Source organism: Trichosurus vulpecula, chromosome 6, assembly GCF_011100635.1.
Source record: "Trichosurus vulpecula isolate mTriVul1 chromosome 6, mTriVul1.pri, whole genome shotgun sequence".
Lineage (NCBI taxonomy): Eukaryota > Metazoa > Chordata > Mammalia > Diprotodontia > Phalangeridae > Trichosurus > Trichosurus vulpecula.
This window is the reverse complement of record NC_050578.1, coordinates 102,749,930-102,774,406: the sequence shown is the minus strand read 5'-3', so window position 1 is coordinate 102,774,406 and position 24,477 is coordinate 102,749,930. Positions and strand designations below refer to the sequence as shown.

Here is a 24,477-nt window from a genome sequence, read left to right as displayed (position 1 = left end):
GGACTATTAGAACTGTATTATCAACTTATTGAGCAAAGATGGAAGCCTGGGGGAACATATAAGTCAGGGCAAGAGACAGAGTTGCTGACCTTGATTTACGTTAACCAAGACTGCTTAGAATCATAGATTTAGAGCTAGAAGGGTCCTTAGAGGCCTCCCAGTCCAACTCCCCCACTTTACTGAGAAATAAACTGAGGGCCATTAAATGTTTCACTCAAGGTAATACAGGCCGTAAGTAGCAGAGTCAGGATATGAACCCAGGTCTTAACTCCAAATTGAGTGCTCCTTCTTCCACTTCATCTTGATCAGAAGCTCAAAATCCTAGATCACAAAACCAAGCTTCCAAATAATTTACAGCCACTGCCTTCAAGGAACTTTTATTCTCCATGGATGACACATGATGTACAGAGATAAGTAAACCTATCACAGTTTGAAAAAGTGGAGAACACTAACAATAGGGGATAGAAGTAAAGCCTCATGCATGGAGGAAATGTAGACTGAGCTGAGCCTTAGCAGGAACATGCCCTCTAGGGCTTGGAGTGTGGGACAGATGACTGTACAAAAGCAAGATATGGAATGCTGAATTCAAGTAACAGCTGGCAAGGAGTCCAGTCTGGCTGGAATGTGGTGTTCATGTGTGGCTGAAAAATAATAAAAGATCAGAAAGCTACAATGAAGACTAACAGTGGAGGACCGCATCTATAGCAAGCAACAATTTCCTATAATTATGCTCCTGATTGACCAAGTCATGCTATAGCTCTAGGCGGCAGTCAGAGTCTACATACACGATGCCTCACTGTGCACAGTGGTGAGCAAATATGAGTGAGAGAGAGAAAGAAAAAGACAGAGAGAGGCAGAGATGGAGAGACAGAGACAGAGCCAGAGACAGTCAGACATACACGGATAGATACAGCACTTAGAAAGTACTTGCTCTGTGCCAAGAACTGTGCAGGGGACACAAAGACAAACAAACAAAATAATCCCTGCCCTCAAAGAGCTTACATTTTAATGAGAAAGAAAACACCCAGAAAAGTAAAGGAATATAGAAAGGGTGTGAAGGGAACATAGCCAGGAACCCTCATAAAATGGTGGTCCAGACAAGGAAGGGAGGCATCAGTCAGGAGAGCAGGACTGAGGGCTATACTACAGATATGTTGATCAAAGTCAAGGCAAACTGTTATGACACACACTATAAAAGGCCTGTGCTAGAGAAATCATGCATGTGTTCTGGCCCATGCAGATCAGCTCTGACCAAGGTGGAGGACCACATAGTGCTACTGATAGTGAATAAATGTCTTGAACAAGAAAAGGACCCTTTAGAACAAAAGTGTCAAACACCACCAGCGGGCTGCATGCAGCCCACAACATACCCAGACCAAAATATAATTGGGAAATACTTGAGAAATACTTAATACTTAAAACTTAATAAATACTTAATACTTAAAAATGAAAACACAATAATACAAAGATAATATTACATTTTAAAATTAAGTCAATATGCAGCACACAGTTTAGTGAACGTTGACCGTGACACTACTGTTTTAGAAGTTATTATTTTGCCGCAATCCTCTAGTCTGAGATCAGAGCACATGGGTGACCTTTGGGTTATAAAGAAAGGATGGAACTTTTTGATATCTGTTAGTGCCATCAGGTAGAACTTAGGAAGTACCAACCTATGCAAGGTTTCTTCTAAGAAACAAGAGCCTTTTCTAATTGAGTATAAGAGACATGATACTGCTGTACTTACTATCCAAGGCTTTGGGGAATCTACTCTTCCCTTTTAGGCTTAAAAAAAAAAATCCCAGTCTCAGACACTCAACCCACGTACTAGCTGGGCCAGTCACTGAACCCCAACTGCCCTGCCTTCCCCCCTCAAAAAAAATCCTATGCAGTGCTGCTCCAAAGTTCTGATGCCCATAAACAGAGTCACAAAGCCAAGTATCACATGAGGGAGGTCCAGTTAGTCCACACTGCATCTTTTTTATTCTTTAATTCAATAAGCAATTATTTAGTTCCTGCTAATTAAATAGCACTGTACTATGTACTGGGTAGTAGTTCCCTGCCCTCAAGGAATAGTCATTCTCTTGGACACCCAAGCCTTCAATGGAATTTCAGGTGTTTATCGCTGTGCACAAAACTGTGATTTTTTTTTTCTTGTTCTGTTTCCAGTCTTCCCCAATTAAAAAAAATAATGCATTGTTTTTAACATCACAGTTGTTTTCCAATACACCTCACTGAACCCTCCATTTATAACTAAGAAAAAAATAGTCAAGCCAAGCCAATTAACTGTCACATCTGACAGCTTATGCAATATTCCATTCCTGTACACCCCTACCTCTCTACCAAGAGGAGGGATGCCATATTGTATCATTAGATAGTTACCCTTCAACTAGACCAAGATCAAAAGTGATCAGTAGCTCAAATATTAGGTTCATTTATTGAAAGTTGATTCTACGGTTCATTATCTAGAGAGGTCACTAATTGGACAGCAACAAAGGAAGGCCAGCAATGTAGAAATTGCAGTCTGAGGGTCAGAGCAATTTTTTCATTTTATAAACCTTTGGAAAAGGTTTTAATGAGATATTCAGATCCAAAAGCAGTTAAAACAGCTCAGATAGAAACCATCCAGTGTTGTTAATTGGTTCCATGAAAAAAGGACAATGAGCAAAATAACATTATAGGGTGCTCAACAAGCCAAGCCAATTTGTGTCTAGCCTTGAAAGACATCGAGGCAGTAACCACGGCCTGAAGACATGTGTGTATGGGGGTTTGCCGATGGACAGTCAAGAGGCATGTTGAATGCCAAGGAAAAGATGGTCTAGAATTTCAAATTTGTTGTGGATATAGCAAATCTATAGCCCTAGACAAGGCCCTCCTTCTCTGGAAAGTATCCATCCTAGCAAATTTACACACCTGTGGGGTGAAATGGAAAGAGGCAAAATGGTCTCGAGGTCAGAAAACATGGGTTTGAATCCAAGAATTTTATCTTTCACTACAACAAGAAAGGCAGAGTATTCAGACTGAGGGAGGTGGTCGTATCATTGTACTCTGCCCTCATCAGACGTCTGGAGCCTTGCATTCAGTTCTGGCCACCATGTTTTAGGGAGAATATTAATAAGCTGGAACATGTGCAAAGGAGGGTGAGCAGGGGAAGGACAGAACTGGAGATAATGATACCTGATGATCAAAAGAAAGAACTGGGAAGGAATATTTAGCAGGGAGAAGAGAAGGCTTACAGGGTGGAGGAGTGGGTAAGGAGAACTGTCTTCAAAGATTAGGCCCTTTCTATTTGACCCAATGTGACAGAACTAGAAGCGATGAATAGAGTTTCAGACATACAGATTTTGGTTCCAAATCCCCTAACAATTAGAGCTATCCAAAAGTGGAGTGTGCTACATCAGTAGCTAATGGGTTCCTTATCTCTGGGAGTCTTCTAGAACAGGCCAGTTGGGGATGCTGTTAGTTTCTGTTTAGGTACAACACTAGATGACCCCTCAGATGCTATGATTCTGTGAGCAAGAGTTTTGTAGCTGTCATGCCATATGGCTGCAACATCCTCATGACACAACTGCACATGATCTGGATGCTAGGACACCCACATTGCTATGCAGTATCTACTTCAGAGGAAAAGAGAGTTTTGTCCAGATGAATATTCTTCCAGGAAACTCATAATGTGCTCTTGTCACTAGGCTGTCACAGGTAATATACTCACTTCTGGAGAATGTGTCTTATCATTGAAAATAAGTTTTATAAACTAAATTAAAAAGTCAAGTCATACTCTGGTTTTGCCACTTACTACCTGGTATGACCTCCAGCAAGTCACTCTTTGGACTTCCGTTTGTTCTACCATAAAATGAAGGAGTTGGGGCTAAAGAATTCTCACTCCTTTCAGCTTGAGATGTTATGACAGGATGCCTAGAGTGCTCCTTAGCGGAGGTGAGTCCATAATCTAAAGGTGATCTGAGATTCCACAGATACAAATGATCTGTCCCCTTCTCTCTAGGAACTCATAACTTCTCTATAATAATCTGTAGTAACCTTCTAAACAATCTCCCTGTTTGCAGTTTCTAGTTTTCTTGCTATCACAGTACATGTTGCTATTTCTTCCTATATTCTCACCTCCTTGGGTATATATGCTTAGTAGTAGGATCTCTGAGTGTGGGTATGGACATATTAGTCACTTTTCTAACATAATTCCAAGTTATTTTCCAGAATAGTTGCTTCAATTCATAGCTGCACCAACTGGATATTGGTGTTTTCTTGCAATACCTCCAACAATAATTATTCTAATTTCCAGTCATCTTTGTCAAACCATTGGATATAAACTAAAACCTCAGAGTAGTTCTGAGTTGCATTTCTCTTACTATTAATGATCTGAAGCAGTCTTTCATATAATAGCTAACAACTGGCAATTCATTTGACAACTCTTTGTTCATATCCTTTGTCCACTTAATTGTTGGGAAATAGTTCTTGTTCTTATACATGTGTGTGTTAATTCCTTACATTTATTTTATTATATGAGATGGTTTGCTGAGGTGTTGGGAAGGGTTATATTGGGAAATTTATTTAATGCAAAAATAAAAGGCATCAATTAAAAAATAAAGAAGTAAATGTTCAAGAAAAAAAAGGAATGTAAGTTTCTTGAAAGCAGGGATTGCATCATTTTAAAATTTTTGTATCCCCGCATTGCTCCTCGTACACAATAGGTCCTTAAAATGTTTGCTGAGCGCTGAATGAATCGCATCTAACCTCAGTGAATGGGGACTTAGACATCTGTGCTTAATAATGTCCTCTGACTAGAGCTACAAGTAGTTGTTTCTAAACAGAAACAGAACAGAATCTTTAAGCCAGAATTTCTCAAATGAAATTGAACATGGAACACTTGGAACATCCCAAATTCATTCTTTTTACTTCTATCCCCAGTACCTAGCACAATGCTAGGCACATAGCAGACATTTAATAAATACTTACTGACTGACTGACTGAGGAGTTTCATGAGTTTTGTTCTATCAAGCTAGGATGGCTTGGGAGCATGGAATATCCCACTGGGTAAAGAGGGTAGATTAGAGAAATTCTGCCCTCAAATAAAATAAAGTCATCCTATTTTCATACTGGAAAAGACAGCTACACAAAATAAGTATTTATGGTTCATCTTTAATATTTTATAAGATGGAGGGGAAAATATGGCCATCATCAACCATTTTTCATGGAAGGCCTATTCCTATAGCCTGGTGCATGGAAATTTGGAAAACACTGTTCTACACAAAGGGAGGAAAAGAATGAAACTGAAACAAATAAAAATCAGTTGCTATGAGAGTAACATGGCACTCACCAGCTCATTCTCTCAATGCCAAGTTGGCTACATCTCCTTTCAGAATTCCAGAGTATTAGAAGGGGCAGAGGGTGATTTTTTTTTAAACTGCCACTGGCTGTAGCCTCTACTAGCCAAGTTTCACCTGTTTGTTAGGGGGTTAGGGATTATCACTTCCTGATGTGTTGAAAACAAGGGTGATCTTCCACCCTGTCTTGGGAAGAAGAACAGGCTGAACTTGTATCTCTGCCCCAGGTTTAACTATATGCCTGAGAGTAGGGATACCATCATTAACAACTGCAAAGCAGCCCCTAAATGGGAAGGCTGTGATATCAAAGGTTATGGCTGCCCAAACTTTTCAATTACCAAAATGATCCACCATATCAATGCTTCCTTGTCATTCCCACCACACAGGGGGAGGTGATAAAGCCACATTTTTTCAAACCATTGCATGACAACACAACTTATATCCTCCATAGGAGGCCATCAAATGTAAATAACCCTTTCATAGCTCCTACTCTAAGGTAATTCTTTGAAATGCCTATATACATTTTAATTTTTCACCTCATTTACAGTGTTATGGATGCCAGAGCAGCAGTAATGTTTCTCTTAATGCTCAGGAAACATAATGCCAAAATGTAATTACATATCAGCTATAGTTTATAGAGGCAGAGGACTCAAAACATATGGATGGGGAAAGGCTCCAGAATTATAGTAAACCAAGCCCAGCAGAGCATGGCATTTTAATAGACATATTTCAAACAGAGAAAAACATAAACAATTTATATTTTTTCACTTCAAGCTTCATCCTTCTGAGTAGAATGCTTAAGAGTGAGGTTTTATAAACAAAAATTGACAACATCTTTATTAGGGTCAACGGAGTAGCACTTAAAAGAAGCCAAACATGGAAAAAGTCACAAGAGCAGCCATGAGCTTTATCAACATAAATATTTATTGAGTGTTGCTTGCCTGCTGGGCACACTGAACTGGCTGCTAATATGTACCCTGCTCATTAAGTCTCTATGTCTCCTTGTCTGCAGGAAAAGATACTAGTATAATGGTGTGAAAAAGATGCCTCATACACCACTTTGTGGGAGGACAATGGAGATGCCCTGTCCTCCATGATCACCAGACAAGCTCCTCAGAACTCCAGAGACTAATCCAGCACATGAAAAAAACCCCAACAGATTTTACACACACACACACACACACACACACCATATACATATATTATACAAACATTGTATTATACACACCCATACACTAGTATATATTTATGCATAGGTATATATAGCTATGTACATACACATACATATATATTATACATATATGTGTGTATGTATATATAAGAATACAGAGGAGAAGTCTCCACATATACCCAAATATTTATATCATCACTTTTCGTGGTAGCAAAGACCAGGAAACAAAGTAGATGTCCACTGATTGAAGAATGGTCAAACTAACTGTGGTATACAAATGTAATAGAATATTATTGTGTTCTAAGAAATGAGGAACATGATGAATACAGAAAACATACATGAATCTACAGCAATGTAAATGTAAAGGACAAACATCACAAAACGGACACTGCAAAATTACAATGAATAAGTTTGGGCCCAAAGAAGATATATGAAGAGATACACTCCTTTACAGAGATAAAAGTAGAAGGGGAAGGGGTCCATAAGTGTGGAACACTGCACATCTGACCAGCTGTTTTTTTTTTAATATATTAACCAGTTTTGTTGATTTTTCTCTTTCTCCTTTTTTTTCTTTTTAAAAATAAATTCTTTGTTATAGAGGATGACTCTCTGAGAGAGGCAAGGGAGAGAGATACAGGGGTGAATTGAGGCAATGAAAAGACAAAAAATAGCAATTTTTAAAAGTACAGAGTAATTAAAGGGAATGACGGGGAAAAAGTTATGACATTTTATATGCCAAAATTAATTTAGATGCAATAGTTACTGAGCAAGTTTAGCTAGTTGTATTGTTATTCCATGTTCCATGTCAAGTTTTTAATAAAACATTCATTTTTTCAAAAGAAAAGAAAAACAAATGAAGCTTTATAGAGCATAAAAGCTTGGAATGAATGAATGAATCAATGGAGGAAAAACATGTTTTAAGGATAGTCCTTGCCTTTAAGGAGTTTATATTCTGATGTAGATACATTATCATTGAATCAACAAATACATCTAAAAAAATATTCTTGTCCCTATCTGGGGTGAAGAAGGATCTCAGGGTAGTGCTTACCTAACAACACTGGAGAGATATACATTAATAACTACAAAGATACATGTTATACAAGTGTCCATACTTGTTTACTATCTTTAGAAAAATGTGTAAGGTACAGAGTCAGAAGAATAACTTCTACAGTAACAACATTATGAAGATAACCTTTGAAACACTTGAGAATTCTGATCAATGCAAAGACCAACCACAATTCCAGAGGAATGATGATGAGAAATGCTGCCCACTTCACGACAAACAGGGAATGGACTCAGGGTGCAGAAGGAGATACACATTTTTGGATGTGGCCAAGATGGAAATTTGTTTTGCTTAACTATGCACATCTGTAACAAAGGCTTTGTTTTTTATTTCTTTTTTTTTCCCTTTTTCAGTGGAGGGGATGTAGAAAGGAAAGAAAAAATGCTTAACTGAAATGTAATTTATAAAAGAAAAGTAGAAGGGGAAGGAATAAATACTTATATAGTGCCTACTGTGTGCTAGGCACTATACTAAGTACTTTTTAAAAAATTACCTCATTTGAAAATATTATAAGACATTGTCTCTTTCATGTATTTATTTGCCAAAAGGGCCAAAAAAGTGAAAAACAAAAAGAATATTTGCGTAAGGAAAACTGATAAAACCAATCTGTGAAGGAATAGTTTCTCAGACAAAATGTTGAGAAGAGACGCAATATTCTGGGGACCAGAGAGAGAACTGCCACTCAGTTCAATTTTATGACAGAACCTATTTGTGGGCAGAACAATAAATGAGATAATGATTGGCTTCCACCATTATTTGCATGTGATTATTTTTAGAATTTTGAAGCTTATAACTGACAAAATTATAAATGAAACAACTATTTGAAACATGGGAAGATTATATAAGGACTGTTGAGTTCCTAAGTGACAGAAAGATGTCTTGAGTTTTGCCTCCTTCATAAGATAAAGAATGATGAATCACTGACCACTGGGGGATCTGATCTGAGCCCTCAGAGGGATAAAGAAACCAACAGGAGAAGCTGTAAGATGAGATAGCTGGAAAAGCAAGAGAATGAACTAAGCACAGAAGGAGTCATGAGAAGCTGGGGAAAGTAGACAGGGAAGGCTTTGAACAGAGACAACTGATTCTTTGGTTGCTTGCTTATTTATTGCTCTGCTGGTTGGCTGGGGAAAAGCTTATAGTTAGTTGAATCCTACTGGCTGTGTGCAGGTCTACTAGGGCTATTGCCCTTTAGTGCTCTCTACAGATGAAATAAAGGAAACCTTTTGCGGTACCTGTATTGCGCTCTACTGACTTCTCTGGTTTGAGAGGGAGAAATAGGAGGGGAAGACAGGTTTTGCCTCTATTTTACTATGAGCTGAGCTTTTTCTATCAGGATAGGTTAGGAGCTAAGTCAACAAAGAATCCTCTGAGATTGGTAAGAGGAGATTGGCAGTTCTTCAGCTCAAGGGGACCACTGGTTGTCAGTGAAAAGAGCTTGTGATTGCTTCATAGGCTTGAAAGCAAAAGAGGAATGGCCTTGCCTAACAGAAGCATGGTAAGGATCAGGAAAGGTGCAGCTAGCAGAGAAGTGGCTCTCTAAAGTGTAGACTGCTCCTAGAAGGGAACTAGGACATCAAGGTCTGCAGTCAAGAGTTGTGAGTTGCCTCAGGCATGTGAATTTTCCCACTCATGCTCCTCTTTGTTAGGTTTCTGTTGACTCTCCCCCAAAGGTATTGCGTATATTGGTGCGACCCAGATTTATGATTATTTCTGCTCTGGTCTTCTACTGAATAAATGTTATGATTATCTTTATTTTTTTTTTTTGGTCTTCAATTGAGCAAACGTTGTGACTGTTTTTGCATTTGCTTTATTTAATAAATTATTTTCTGTTTAGGAGTTGTTAATGATGAAAAAAAGTTAACATATATCATGATCTTGTGTAAATGAGAAACACACTGGTGGAGGCTCAGTAATTATAACTATAACACACACCTCAGAAGACCCTCAAAATAGAGAAAGTGAGTTGTAGCAACATGGCTATGGCCTCTTTCTGGGAGAGAATGTAGGCTGGGATGAAGAATGTTATGCCATACCAGACCACAACAGCAACAATTAACAGTAAGAGGGAGCCTCCTTTGATATAGGAATTTAGCTATTCTATTTATTTTGAGATAATTGTTAATCCAATCTAAGAATCATTTATTAAGCATCAAGTAGGTGCAAGCTATTAGGCACAGATCTTTTCAGAAATGTTTTTTAATAGACTGACTACCTTGCCTCAGAGTAAATCACAGCCAGACAACTTGGGAGAAACTTATCTGACCCAACCAATACAGAAAGAGTTCTCTTTGATCTCTTCTTGCATTGCTTTTTTTTCCTCTTATTTTTTTCATCCCTTTCCTGTGTTTTCTCTCCTCTTTTTATTCTATTCTCTCTTCTTAATTTTATTTTCCCTTGCTTTTCTATATTTTCATTTTTTCTCTCTTTGTTCTGTCTCTCCTTCCTATAATAAGAGCAATATCCTAACTGCCCAATGTAGACTGGGCTAGTTTTCTCTTACAAGGTATTGAAACAGTCCTTGAAATTGGATTGGCTCAGGGAACAAAGGATCCATCTGCCGACATCACTTCCTAGTTATATAAGTACAAAAAGAATCATAAGGATTTCTATCTGTGCTCTGATGACTGGCTGGTTGACCATGATGCAATCCAAGAAACAGAAAAGGCTTGCTCAACTGAATTAACTGGTGTTCTGGATGCATACCCTCACTGAATATCCTTTCCCTCCTATAGCTAAGTAAATTTCTTTTTGTTAAATAGTGAAATATCTATGAGTTTCTTTTTTCATTCCAATATTGGACTGAAATACCAGGGGATTGGCCTGAGTCAGCCCCAGCCAAGAACAGCTCTCCTGTTCCCACCTACCTTCCTTCCTTACTCTCCTGCCACATTTTTTGTGGAAGATGAGTCAGGACATATTCAAACTCTTTAAAGTATCCACATTATTTAGCTCCAGCTTCTCCAGCCAGATATAAAAGGATCCTTTAAAGCAACAATAACAGTAATATAAAGCAATAACAACATAAAACCATTACCAATAAACTAAAAAAAAAAATCCGAGTATTATTTCCTAGGTTGGACCTTTGGAGTCACCCCATATCTGACTAAACCTTTTCTGAAAAACTTAAATGAACTGATGCAAAGTGAAGCAAGCAGAGCCAAGAAAACAATGATTACAACAGTGTAAATGGAAAGCACAACCAGCACAAACCAATGGAAAATGAATGTTGCCAAGTTACAAAGAGTAAGTTTGGCCATAAAGAAGATACGAGAAGATACCACCCTCCCACACAGCCCCTCTCCCGCAAGTGTGGGGCAGTGCAAATAATGTCAGTTATGTATCGATCGATATCGCTAAATGTTTTCTTCTCCTTTTTTTTCTTTAAAAACAATCCATTGTTATCAAAGATTGCTTTCTGGAAGAGAGAAGGGAAGATACAAGAGAGAAAACCAAGGCAAAAGATATCAATAAAAATCAGTTTAAAAAACTTTTCTGAAATTTGACCCAAACTGTGTTCTTTTGTCCTTGACCAGTCCTGAAAGGAGGGCACAAAGCGGTCTAGAGGTTAATCTACTTCTCACCAGGAAACTGTAGGCTTGCTTAGCCTTGGCCTAGAACAAAAGCAATCTCTCCTGACTGCTGGCTCTACCCTTGCTCTAGGAAAAGAAACAAAATACAATTTAAATAACTTTTCATTTATATTTCCTTCTCCTTCCTTTATTGATTCAGCAGCAACAAGCTAGTCTGGGCCTGTCCCGGTGTGTAAAGGCAAAAATCTGCCCTGCACTGCCCCACTATGCAGTGTGAGAGTGGCAGGGGAAAGATGAGGTAGAAGGTCACACCTTGACCACATCCTGTCTCTCTAGCCTCTGGACCTTGTTTTTGCACTACAGAATTGTGGAGTCTTTGGTCTTCCTCCATTTATATCATCATTGCAGGGAGTCTTGGTGTAGCTTGTGAAGAAGTAATGCTGTCCTCATGGTCCAGATATGACCTAGAGGTGTCAATCTGAATTATACCAGCTGACTTTACCCACAATCTCCCAGGGAGGAGATACACAATGAGAGGAAGGAGTACAAAACACCTTGGCTTTTTAGACTTCCTGGGACCTTAAACCATTCAGCTCTGAATTCCCAACCCACAACTATGTTCATCCCAGCCATTTCCTCTCCTTCTTTCCCCCTCACTCCCTTGTTCACTTTTTGCTATTGGAATTATAAGCAAATCAACATGACTTTTTCTTCTGGAAAGTGTCAAATGTCCTACTGTTTCATTTTAATTCCAGGGGATTTCTCAGATCAAAATATTCTACCCAGGCTCAGTTCTCCAGTGCATAGTCTCCTCCATTAAAACATAGGCAGGAAATGTCTTTTATTTGTATTTATAGCCTTAGGTATAGCAAAATACCAGGCCAAAGTGAGCACACTTAATGGATACTCACCACTTAATCAATACTCTCCTAGTTCTCCCCTTCTAAGGCACTCCTTTTCAGTCTCCTCCTTTGACTCTAGGTGACCCCTTAAAGTCTGTGTTTCTCTAAAGTCCTTAGCCCCCTTCTCTTTGGGTCTCTACATTCAGTCACTTGACAATCTCATTCACTCTTAAAGTATCAACCCTTATCTCTGTTCAAATAACTCCTAAATTCGTGGCTCAGACCCTGAAAGATTCAGATGGACCTCACTTCTCTAGACCTGCATCTTGAATAGATATTTCTACCTAGATATTCCAATAGCTAGTCAAACTCAACAGATCCAAAACGGAGCGGCTCATTCTACTTTGCTACAACTCCAATGGACAGACAGTTAGATGACAAAGTGTTGAGAGAGCACTGGGCCTGGAGTCAGGAAGACCAGAGTTCAAATCCGACCTTACACACTGACTGGCTGTATGATCCTAGGCAAGTCACTTAACTTCAAAGTCTCTTCTACTGTAAAATGGGGAGCTTAATAGCATCTACTTCACGGAGTTGTTATGAGGATCAAATGAGATATGTGGCACAAAAAGGTGCTTACGCACAGTTCCTGGAATATAATTATTGTTGTGGTTCAGTCATTTCTGATTCTTTGTGACCCTATTTTTGGGTTTTCTTGGCAGAGATACTGGAGTGGTTTGCCATTTTACAGACGAAGAAACTGAGGCAGAGTTAATTGACTTGTCCAGGGTCACCCAGCTAGTAAGTGTCTGAGGTTGGATTTGGACTCTTGAAGGTGAATCTTCCTGAGTCCAGGCCCAGGCTCTATCTACCGCACCACCTGGCATATAGTAGACGCCTAAGAAATGTTAGCGTAGATTAGATCTATCACCTCGTTAGTTCTGCACACTACAATTCCAGAACCATATCATGCTGCTATAGTAGACCAGATAATTAGCACACCAAAAGAGGCTATGATTACAATGAGTTCTTCGTGCATTCATTGATGGTTATCATTATTCTCCGGAGTCCCAGTGATGGGCAAAATTTCACAGCACTGATGGCCACTGCTTCTTAAACTGAGTCAAGACCCCACACGGGGCTGCAAAAATTTGGCAACAGTTAAAAGCTTCTGAATGTGCAATGACCAAAAATTAATTAAGAATCAAATGCGTAATGATTTCAGATGTTTCTGGTAGGGCTTGCTTGTCTTACATCAAGCAGCTTCACCGCAGCCTTGGTTCTGAACACAAAGCATACACACTGTGCATGTCCTCAGGCCACACAATGCCAAGGAATGCCAGCAGAAAAAGTTTAAGAAGCGCTGGATAGCTTAGTAGGTCAGTCAATCCCCAAGAAATATAAGGAGGAAGAAATGAAACATTCATTTCAATTCAACAAGCATTTATTAAGTGCTTACTGTGTGCCAGGTAAGAGGCAGTAGGGTATGATGAATAAAAACCCTGCCTTGATAGTAGGACGTGGGTTCAAGTCTTGGTTCACATATACACTAGTTGGGTTATCCCGACCACATCATTTTACCTCCTTAACATTGCCCCAGTCAATTGAGTCTATCATCTAGCAAACAGTTGTGAGAATTCATCCCTATACTGATGAAATCACAGGTCTGGAGAAAAAAAATATGTCAGGAAATCTGTTAGGCATTAGGAGTGCAAAGATAAAACATAAAAGTGAAAAAGTCCCTGCCCTCACAGAAGGTAATTCCTACTGGATTTACTACAGGTGGCAGCTAAGTGGCACAGTGGATAGAGTATCATGCCTGGAGTCAGGAAGACTCCATCTTCATGAATTCAAATACCACCTCAGACACTTACTAGCTGGTTGACCCTGGGTAAGTCACTTAACCCAGTTTGCCTCTATTTCTTGAACTGTAAAATAAGCAGGAGAAGGAAATGGAAACCCACTCTAGTATCTTTGCCAAGAAAACCCCTTACAAAGAGTTGGACATGACTGAAAAAAAAGACTTCTAAAATAAAGATGTCCAGCACACAAAGTGATGACATATGGTAGGGGCAGCATAAACCTTCAAAACCTTGAGCTAAAAGCATCTAATCTTGCCTAAGACATCAGAAGAGTCTATCTGGAAATGAGATTCTTAGTGAAATGAGGAGAGAAATATACTACAGAAAAGACAGTGAACAGGACGGAGCTTGAAAACAAATTTCCAAATTTCAGTACAGTACCCTGACTCTTTTTGGAGATTTAATTACCACTAAATGGAATCTTGAAATGAAAATAATAATAGCTAACATTTATATAGCGCCCCTTAAAGTTTGCAAAGCACTTCACATATGTTTTGTCCTATGATCTTCACAACTACCCTGGAGGTGGGTGCTATTTATGATCATCTCCTTTTTACAGATGAGGAAACTGACGCTGAGAGAAATTAAGTGACTCGCCCAAGGTCCTACAGAACAGGTAAGAGTATGAGGCAGAATTTGAACTCAGGTCTTCCTTACTCCAAGTCCAGTACTCTATCTACTATGTCCCCTAGGCTTCCTATTTTATCAGTATCTAGCCACATCCCCCTTTCTTATCTTTGAAGTCAAGTAATGACCAAGATTGTCCTTGTCCAGCATTTCAGATACAATGAAAACAACTGGAGTACCACTTATTTCAGAATAATTTTAAAAAGATGAGGAAAATCCTAAGTTTTGATATAGCTGTAGTCAAATTTCTTAAAATTACATACCTTGAAGAACGGTGTTCTGGTTTATTTCTTTCACTGCGATCTGTAAAGAAAAAAAATATTTACAGGTTAAAATTCTCCTTAGCAGTAGAGGAAAACTTGAATTTTTCAAATATTGTCCCTCCATTCAATTTAATTCATACTTTTTAAGTGCCTACTATGTGCAAGACACGTTATTGGTACTGGAGATATAAAAACAAAAACAAAATTATTGAAGGTTAGACTTCGCCAGGAGAATAAAAACAGGTACACTGTTAAGTAAATGCAAAGTAATCTGAGGGGGAGGGAGGGGAGAAAGCACTAATAATTGGGGTGATTATGGGAGGTATCTTGAAGGAGATGGCACCATCCAAATTAAACCTTGAAAGAAGATAAGGATTCTGAGGAATAGAGAAGAAAAAGGAGAACACTCCTGCCAGACATAAGGGAAGGATAGCTTGAACAAGCACTTATTAAGCTCCTGCTATATGCCAGGCACCATGCTGGGCATTGTGGATACAAATACAAAGAATGGAACAATCCCTGCTCTCAAGGAACTGACATTCTATCAATGCACAGAAATTGAAGCTGGGATGCTGAGTTTGGGGAATGCCAGTTAAATAATTCAGTTTGGCTGGAATGTAGACTGTATAGAGGGTGACAGTGGGCAATAAGACCAAAAAGGCAGGTTGGGGCTAGACTTCGGAAGATCTTAAAGGACAGACCAAATCTCCTTTTCCATAGCAAGGTGGGGAACTATGTGTGCAGAACGTTGCATATACTGTCAGATGAGGTTGCTGCACAGGTTGTTTTTGCTTATCTATTTTTCTGTATAACCAGGGAAGGCTCACTGGCTGGGTGGATGGTAGTGATGATGATATATCCAGAAATGACTGTGATGTCCAAAGAAAAGGCATCAATAAAAACTTAAAAAAAACAAACAAACAAAAAACAGGCTAATGGGAGCAGATGGGTGGCACAGTGAGTAGAGCACTGGCCCTGGAGTCAGGAGGACCTGAGTTCAAATCCAACCTCAGACACTTGACAGGCTTACAAGCTGTGTGACCTTGGGCAAGTCACTTAACCCTAACTGCCTTCCCTTCTCCCCTCCAAAAAAATAAAAATAAAAGCCAGGCTAAGCTTTATATTTTACCCTAGAGAAGTAGGGAGCTACTGAAAATTTTTGAGCAGAGAAGTGGCATAGTCAAGCCGTGCTTTAAAAAGATTTTTTTTTTGGTAGCTGTGATTCTACATGGCTTAACTTTCTTTAAGAAAAAAAAAAGGCAATTCAAAACAAATGCTGTGTCCTGCCCTTTATAGGATTCATTATCTGAGCTGAGAGGGTTTGTCTAGCTGAAGAGATGATGGTATGATGACATAGCTCATAAAGTTTATTACTTATTAAAAATCATCTGCTCAGAAAAAGCAGCATTCTGTGTATTTATTTATTTATTTATTTATTTATTTATTTATTTATTTATTTTTTCAGCTTTAGCTGTTTTAACTCCCTTGCCAAATCCACAAAAGACTTTAGCTAAGGGGGGAAAAGTGAGGAAACCAGAAAACCACAGATTACTCAGTCCAAAAAAATCATTCCATGAATCATGGCTGGCAGAAGTCCCCAAAAGGGTAGGGAGGGGAAAATGTAGCAGTCTGCTAAATTAACATCTGCAAATGCAGAGTGGCTGGAGAAACTTCTTTATTAACTCCCCAGCTCCCAGAAAGTTTTAGACTTTAATTTGAATGCCAACTACTGAGAGGTAAGTTTTACAAAGACGACAAAGAGTGCCTGCTTAACATTTCTGAAGCTGAAAAACAGCTGGATTTGGAGTCGAAAGCCCTGGGCTCAAATCCGCACAGCTCCAGCCTACACACTTAAGTAACGAATTACTTAACTTCCGAGATCCTGAGTTTTCTCCTATTTAAAACAAAAGGGTTAGACTAAATGGATTTTAAAATTTTTTCCGCCTCTAAATCCAACGAGCCTAAGCAATCAAGAAAAAGAATTAACTAAGATATCCCAGTACATGCAAATAAGTTGCTCAGTGAAACTTTACATAAAATCCACAAGTTATCTATTCCTTCCCACTGAGAATTAGCCCACCACGATAAATATCTGGAAAAGTAAAAAAAAAAAAATTAAAATAAAATAAAAAAGGACCTTCCCCATCACCCACTGCCTTTGAAAGTAACAACTCCAGGAAACCATTATAGGCAACAATGTTCCTATATTACAGCCTGAAATTCGCGGCAATAAAACAGCTTGTACCCGCAGGCTTTCCTCTCCTTTTCCCCATTTGGAGACAAGGTAGAGCTAGGGCTGGAAGTATGCAAATGGGAGAAAGGAATCGTTTATTCAGTTCAGTTTAGTGTGATAGCAATCCTCAAACCTGACGGTGGAACTCCTAAGTAAACATCTTTTTCTTAGCCAAGGATTTGGCATGCGTGTGATTAAGAATTAGTGATCTTCGTGAAAAAGCTAGGGACTACTTGGTTCATTCAGGGTATTTCTGAACCTAATACGCCATGGAAATATGTTGCTGGTTCTAATTTGCTTCCCATTTGCATTTAATCTGATATTCCTGCAGCTCCTTGAAATAAGTCAGGCTATCCCCGTCCCTTCAAGAAAACAGAACCTGCTTCCTTACCTATCAGTTACTAACATATCTATCCAGCCCATACCTCAGCCACTCCCGAAACAGTAAGTTCTGTACCAACTTTTCCCCCCTCATCTTACTTGCCAGGTCTCACACCTTATGCTTCTATTTATTCACGGAGACAACCCTTCTCATCCACCCTTAGCTTTTACCCAGCCAACCGCTCTTACCCGTGGCTAATAATGACCTGAAAGAAGTTTCTACTCATCTGGAAGGGATGTCGCTGGCTGCTAGGGTCCTAGTTTCCTGCTGTGGCAGGATCTTCTTTGTGGTAGTCGGTGAACATGAAGGCACCAGTGAGAGGGGGAGAAACAGAGTCACAGTCCATGTAAACAACAGGCAGCATCAGAGAGCTTCCCTCCAGGGCTCACTTCTGATTGGCAGATGGGCTATGACCAGGCTGAACAACTGGAAGGCTGTCATTCGGGAAGTTAATGTAATGGAGTTCACTTTTCCTTTTCGTTCTCTCTGGCAAAACATGATCTCTGGACTTTCTGTATCTTTCTACTCTCAAAATAAATGGAGGCTTTACTCTTGTGTGGAGCTGGGGTTTTTGTTGTTTTGTTTTGTTTTATCCAGGAGGTTGATTTTGTAATCTATATAAATGTCACATTTTCTCTAAAGTCCATTCATATGTACTCACATCCTTACCACACGCACATATGCACAAACTCTGTACATATAACTCAGATCCCATGTAAGTTTTAACAATTTGGGTTTAAGGGCTTGCTAATTAAATATATTGCAGAATAAACCCCACCCCTGACCACTGAAAACAAAACTGAAATACATGTTTTGGCTTCATCTTGCTGAATGTCCACAGACCTCTCCCTTTCTCTCTTGTACTAAGTGATTATTGAAAGCCCTGTTTGGGAACAATATCCTTTTCTTTTTTCTTTCTCTTTTTTTTCTTTTTCCCACTGCAAAAGGCAAGAAGTGCTGGGCGCTATGTGAAAACTCTATTTCTGATGAAACATGGAGTCGCCATGATTAATTCCAGAAGCAGAAAGAGAACAAAACCAAGCATAGACAGCAGATTTTAGATACTTATTTCTTGCCAACAAAGACAGAAAAAAAAAATCTGGACATAAACACCCAAAAGCAGCATAAGAAATGAATATGAGAACATACAATGATTTTAGTTTGACTCTAGTATTCTAATCCTATAGAGAGAGATGCAATGTGGTATAGTGTAGAGAGTCCAAAAGACCTGAGTTCAAACCCTGTGCCAGACATTTCATAGCTGTCTGACCATGTAGGGGTCGTTTAATTGTTCTAAGCCTCAGTTGTAAATGCATACAATAATATCTGTGGTAGCTATTACTCAGGGTTGTTGTAAGGCTTTGTTGTAAGTACTTTGCAAAATTAAAGCTTCTCCCCACTTCAGTCCATCACCCACTCAGCTTTCAGACTGATCTTCTTGAAGCACATGTCTGATCACTGAAGTTCAATAAACTCCAATGACTGATTCCCTATCATCTCCAGGATCAAAGATACAATTCTCTGACATAAAAGTCCCTTCATAAACTGCCCCTGTGCCCTCCTTCCAGTCTTCTTACACCTTACTCTTCTCTAAGTACCCTGTAATCCAGTGACACTAGCCTCCCTACACTTCCTGGCACAAGACACTTCATCTGCATTTTCACTGGCTGCCCAATACCTGAAAGTCTTTGCCACTTCAGCTCTGACTTGGCTTCCCTGAACTCCTTCAGGTTTCAGCTAAAATTCAACCTTTTATAGGCTTTTCCTGATATCCCTTAAGGCTAGGTCCTTTCCACTGTTGATTATCTCCAATTTTTTTTTTTCTGTATATATCCTATTTGTACATAGTTGTTTGCATGTTGTCTCTCTCATTAGACTGCAAGCTTCTTAACAGCAAGGACTATTTTTTGCATTTCTTTGTATGAGTAAACACAGGGCCTGACACTAACAGGTGCTTAATAAATGCTTGCTACTATTACATAAATTTCATTTATTATTACTGATTTTCCACCTTCAGCCTCTCCCTCACTGGCTCCTTCCCCTTAGTCTCTGTACATGCTCAAGTCTCCTGTATCCCAAAAAACAAAAACAAGCCCTTTCCCTTGGCCTCAAGATAGCTTTGTCTCTTTTCCCTTTTGCTACCAAAGCATAGATTACACAGACTGTGTCAGCTTCCTCACAACTTATTTCCCTAATGGCAAATCCTTCATCAACTGCTTTACATAGCCATCACTCCTGACATTACTCTGTCTTAAAGGACAACAATAACTTGTCAATTACAGTGGTCTTCTCTCTCAGTCCTCATTCTCCTTCGTATTCCAAGGCACTTGAGACTCCTGACCCCCCTTTCTTCTGAATATAATCCCTTTCCTTGGCTTGAAACTGTTCTCTCTTGGTTGCTCTCTGACCTTTCTGATTGCTATTTGGGGTCTCGTTCCCTGATGTCTCATTCTCCTTCCACACCCTAAGTGGAAGTGCTCCCTGGAGTTATGTTTTTGGCCTTCCTCTCTACCTTGGTAATCTCTTATACTCCCATAGATTCAATGATAATAAAAGTCTCTATGAAGATGACTCCTCAATCTATATCTCCAATCCCAATCTCTCCCCAGAGAACTAGACTAGAACTTCTGTCTACTGGATGACTCCACCTTGATGTCTCACCAGAGTCTCAAATGCAACATAGCTTCTTTAATTTTGGGACGCGGCATGGTGCTAGAAGTGAAAAGGACACTAGGTTTGGAATCGCTAGACTTCTCCATCATGCCCCAGGCTTGGGTACCTTCCCCTCCCCCTCTTTTTTAGTTTTCTTTGGTGTGTTGACTTCTCTCATTAAATTGTAAGCTCTTTGAGGACAAGGACTTTCTTTTTCCTATTTGTATCTCTTGTACTCAGCACAGGTCGTGGCACACGGTAGGCTCTTAAAAAAAGTCTGGGTAGCTAGGTGGTATAGTGGGTGGAACACTGGGCTTGGAGTCAGGAAGACCTGAGTTCAAATGTGACCTCGGATACTTACTAACTGGGTGACCCTGGGCAAGTCACTTAACCCTGTTTCCCTCAGTTTTCTCATCTGTAAAATGTGCTGTAGAAAGAAATAGCAAACCACTCCAGTATCTTTGTCAAGAAAACCCCAAAGGAGGGTCACAGAGTCAGACATGACTGAAATGACTCAACAACGAAAAAAAATGAGTGAAAATCTTCCTCCTTGTAACTTCTGCCCATCTGCTCTAATGCTTCTTTGCAGGGTCAAGCAAAATAAGTTTAATACAGCTTTTACGCGACAATCTGCAATCCTATTCTTAGCATGTAAGTGATATACAATGAGATCTTGGCTGTAAGTCTCTGAGGTCACTTGAAAGGATGTCTCTGAGAAGTTACGTGCATCTGTGTCAGAAAGTAAACTACAGCATCTAAAGCAAATGGAAAACCTCACTAGAGTTCTCTAAGCCAAGGCCAAATGACTGCTGGTTGGTAGTCCATATTCCTGAGGAGGTGTGGGTTGGATGAAGTGACTTTTAAGGTCCCTCTAAGATTCTGTGATTTTTGTGGATGGTGTGAGAGGACTGAGTGTCAGGCCTTACAAGGCTCATCAACTGAAGGAAGTGGGATGTTGATTAATGTCTGTAGAACTGAAGACTCCTGAGGACATGATAATGATCTTTCAGCATCTGAAGAATAAGGCCAGTTCTGCTTTGTCCCAGAGGATAGAACTAGAAGCAAGAGAGAAACTGCAGAGAGGCTAGCTTCAACTGAATATAAGGGCAAAATTCTTAACTGAACTATCCAAAAATAGAATGAGTTGACTAGGAAGATGGTAGGTTCTCTTTCACTGGAGTCACGGTGAGCACTTAAGGAAACACTGTAGAGCGAATGCCTGTTCAGAGACAGGACTACGTGACCTCTCAGGTCCTTTCCAATTCTATGATTCTGTGAATCATTAATTATTTATGATTGCTATCATGCCTTATGTCATGCCACCCCACCCCTTGGAGTTCATATAGTTCAACCCCTTTATTATATATTTGAGGAAACAGGTTCAGAGAGCATGACTTGTTCATAGTCACACATCCAGTAAGTGTCCAAACCAGGATTTAATCTCTGGTCTTCTGACTCCACGTCCAATGCACTCTCTACTAGCTCACATCATCCTATGGCTCTCCTCCAATTTTTCAATATCCATATATGTAGAGAGAGGCACTGTGGGGCTGGTCTCACAGTGAAGAAGCCATAGGGTCATGTTCAGTTTTGACACATCCTGGCTATTCCATCCTGGAAAAGGCTTAATCTCTCAGTGCCCAAGGCAGTTTTCTAAGGCTATAAATTGGAAAGTAGTAGCCCCTCTCCACTGGTAGAGAGAGAGTTTTTTATGAAGAACTGTCCACTCCAATGAAATCTCAACAACAACAAAATGATAAGATAATAGTTATATTAATATAATAGTATTGTCATATTATGTATTATATTGTATATTAGTGACATTAATATTGCATACTAATATTATATGAAAATAGCATATTGCTATCTTCCAAAAATTCATTTTTATTGATATCTTAGAATCCAGACAACAATATTACTAGTAGTATACATTACTATTATAACATTATTAATATAAGCTTGGTTTATCTTTTTTGGCTGCCATACTTTACATGGTTGATTTGTGCTTCAGGACTTTTTCATATGTACAATTTTCTATCTTCATCTTCCTCACCTTGTACTTTCACAGCTAATTTTTTAAAAATCTAAATGTAGGAATTTATGCTTATCCCAGACCATAATTCCAGGCTACCAAGTATCAATTCACACGACATCAAAATGTTGTAGGGCAAAGGGCAGTGCAGGGTATAAAGTCCTGGGATTAAATCAGTGCAACAAAGGGGTGGGGTATTCAGCTACCAGTGAAAGGGTGAAGGTTCCAGAAGCCAGATTGCAACAGACAGTCATTTTTGCCAACACTACTTGTAGCTTCCATCCTGATATCCAGCATACATCTCTGGCTCGAAATCACTGCTCTGGCCCCCAGCTTCCACCTCAGGCCCCTTGAATCTTGGCCATTTCTCAATTCTGGGCTCTTACCCAGCCCAGCCTTCTGGTTTACACTCTCATTTGGACCCTGATTTGGAAACAATCAGTCTTTCCCCAGGTTGGAACATTTCCCCAAGGCCTAATAATTCCACTAAGAGCTTTCTGGATCTTGATTTTATCATACAACATTAAATTATCAATAAATTTGATAAGCCATCTAATACCTCTAAGTCATTGATTAAAATGTTCACACAGAACATGGCTCTTCATCAAAGCATGTGGGCATAGCACTAGAGATCTCCTTCCAGGGTGATAGTGATCAATACCCTTTGGGTACAGTGACTCAACCTCTTCCAAATTTCCCTAACTGTACCTTCCATCACTGTCCATCTTGTCCATGAAGGTGTGGTAAGAGATTTTATGAAATATTTTGCTAAAATCCAGGTATATTAAAGCTAGAGAGGCAGTGTGGATGGAGAAGCTGTGGACCAGAATGGAGTCAAAAAGTCCTAGGTTTGAATCCTGTCTCAGACATATTAACTAGGAACACATAGGCAAGTCATTTAACCTCCCTGAGACTCAGTTTCTTCATTGCTTCCATTTGAACTGTCTTCGGAAGATTTTGAAGATCACCTGGCAGGATAAGGTACTGGACACTGAGGTCCTTCCTTGAACTAAACTGCCAGGCATTCAAACTGTGCTTCTGAGAGCGCAACTCTGATGGGCTGGCCACGTTGTTTGAATGTAAAACATACGCTTGCCAAAAAGCCTATTTTATGAAGAACTTACACAGGGCAAGCCCTCACATGGCGGTCAGAGGAAGCAATAGAAGGACAATTTCAAGGTCTCTTTTAAGAACTTTGATTGTGTGACATGGGAGACACTGGCACAGGACCGCTCAAGCATGACATGCCCACTTCAGAGAAGGTGCTGTGCTCTATAAGCAAAGCAGAATTGAAGTAGCTCAAAGGAAACACAGGATGCACAAATTTAGAGAATCCACCCCAAATGTTCACATGGACTGTGACCCACCAGTGGTAGAGCATTCTGAGCTTGTATTGGTCTGATCAGCCAGTCAGACACACTGAAACTTGACTCTAACAGTGATGTCATTTTGGTCCTCTTCAAGAACGAAGGACAACAACCAACCAACCAGCAAGGATACTGCAGTGGCTTGCCGTTTCCATCTTTATCTGTGAAATGGGGATAATAATAGCACCTACCTCATATATGAGGATGCAGTGAGATCTAATGTATTTAAAGTGCTTTGAAAACCTTAAAGTGATATATAAACGTGGACTATTGTTATTGTTTATTATTATCATTACTACTGGGTAACTGTCAAAAGAGGAGGTGAGATTAGTCTGGCATCCCTAATGAACACATGCTAGCTAATAGCAATTAGCTCTGCCCTCTCTATGTGCACAATCTTCTTGTTTAATACCTGTTCTAGAATTTCCCCAGAACCATAGGGAAGCTCACCAACCTAAAGTTTGCTCAATAATCACATGTACAAGTTTTTTTTTTAGTCCTTTGGAATCTAATTTATCTGGACTAGAATTGTCTCATGGCATGGACTCTAAGCCTTACGTAGAAGTTCAGGGTCCATGTCTGGATCATGTAACAGAAAACTGTCTCAGATCCTGGCTTGACAAACCAGGTTGTGGAAACAAATAAATGAGATTTTCTTGTATAAACACTGTCCATCTAATGAAGGGCTGGACAAATTGGTTTTAACATGTTTTTAAGAGGTCCCTTGGATCTGGTGTGGTGGCTCAGGCCTCTAATCCTGGCTACGAAGGGATGCCAAGGCTGGTGATCACTTGGGTTCAGGAATTTGGAGCTAATGCTGATCAGATGCCTACACCAAGTTCAGCAGCAACACAGTGAACTCCTGGGAGCTCAGGGCCAAGAGCTGCCAAGAGAGATGAGAATTCTCTCTGGTTGGAAAAACAGAACAAGTTAAAGCTTCTGTGTCAATCAGGATTGGACAAGCCAGGAGTGACTACTTCTTGTCCAGCCAAGGAGAAATAAGAAATCTACAAACAAACAGATAAACAGGCAGATACTTAGAAAGATAAATAAATAACTGAATAAATGAATGAATAAACAAACAAATAGGCCTGTTGTTAGTGCCAAGGGC

At 39.6% G+C, this 24,477-nt stretch overlaps 1 protein-coding gene across 5 annotated transcripts in view; it reads right to left on the bottom strand.

The window, feature by feature from the left end:
* The window catches only part of SH3D19 (SH3 domain containing 19), a 206,634-nt gene that overhangs the window by 114,789 nt on the left and 67,368 nt on the right, over window positions 1-24,477 (bottom strand). For 3 of the 5 annotated variants that reach the window (XM_036765516.1, XM_036765517.1, XM_036765520.1), the window contains exon 2: window positions 14,701-14,740. In XM_036765516.1, coding sequence (XP_036621411.1) covers window positions 14,701-14,740 — 40 coding nt within the window. Of the gene's footprint in view, window positions 1-14,700; window positions 14,741-17,503; window positions 17,681-24,477 lie in introns of those variants that run through there. The other 2 variants (XM_036765518.1, XM_036765519.1) reach the window with 2 other exon arrangements.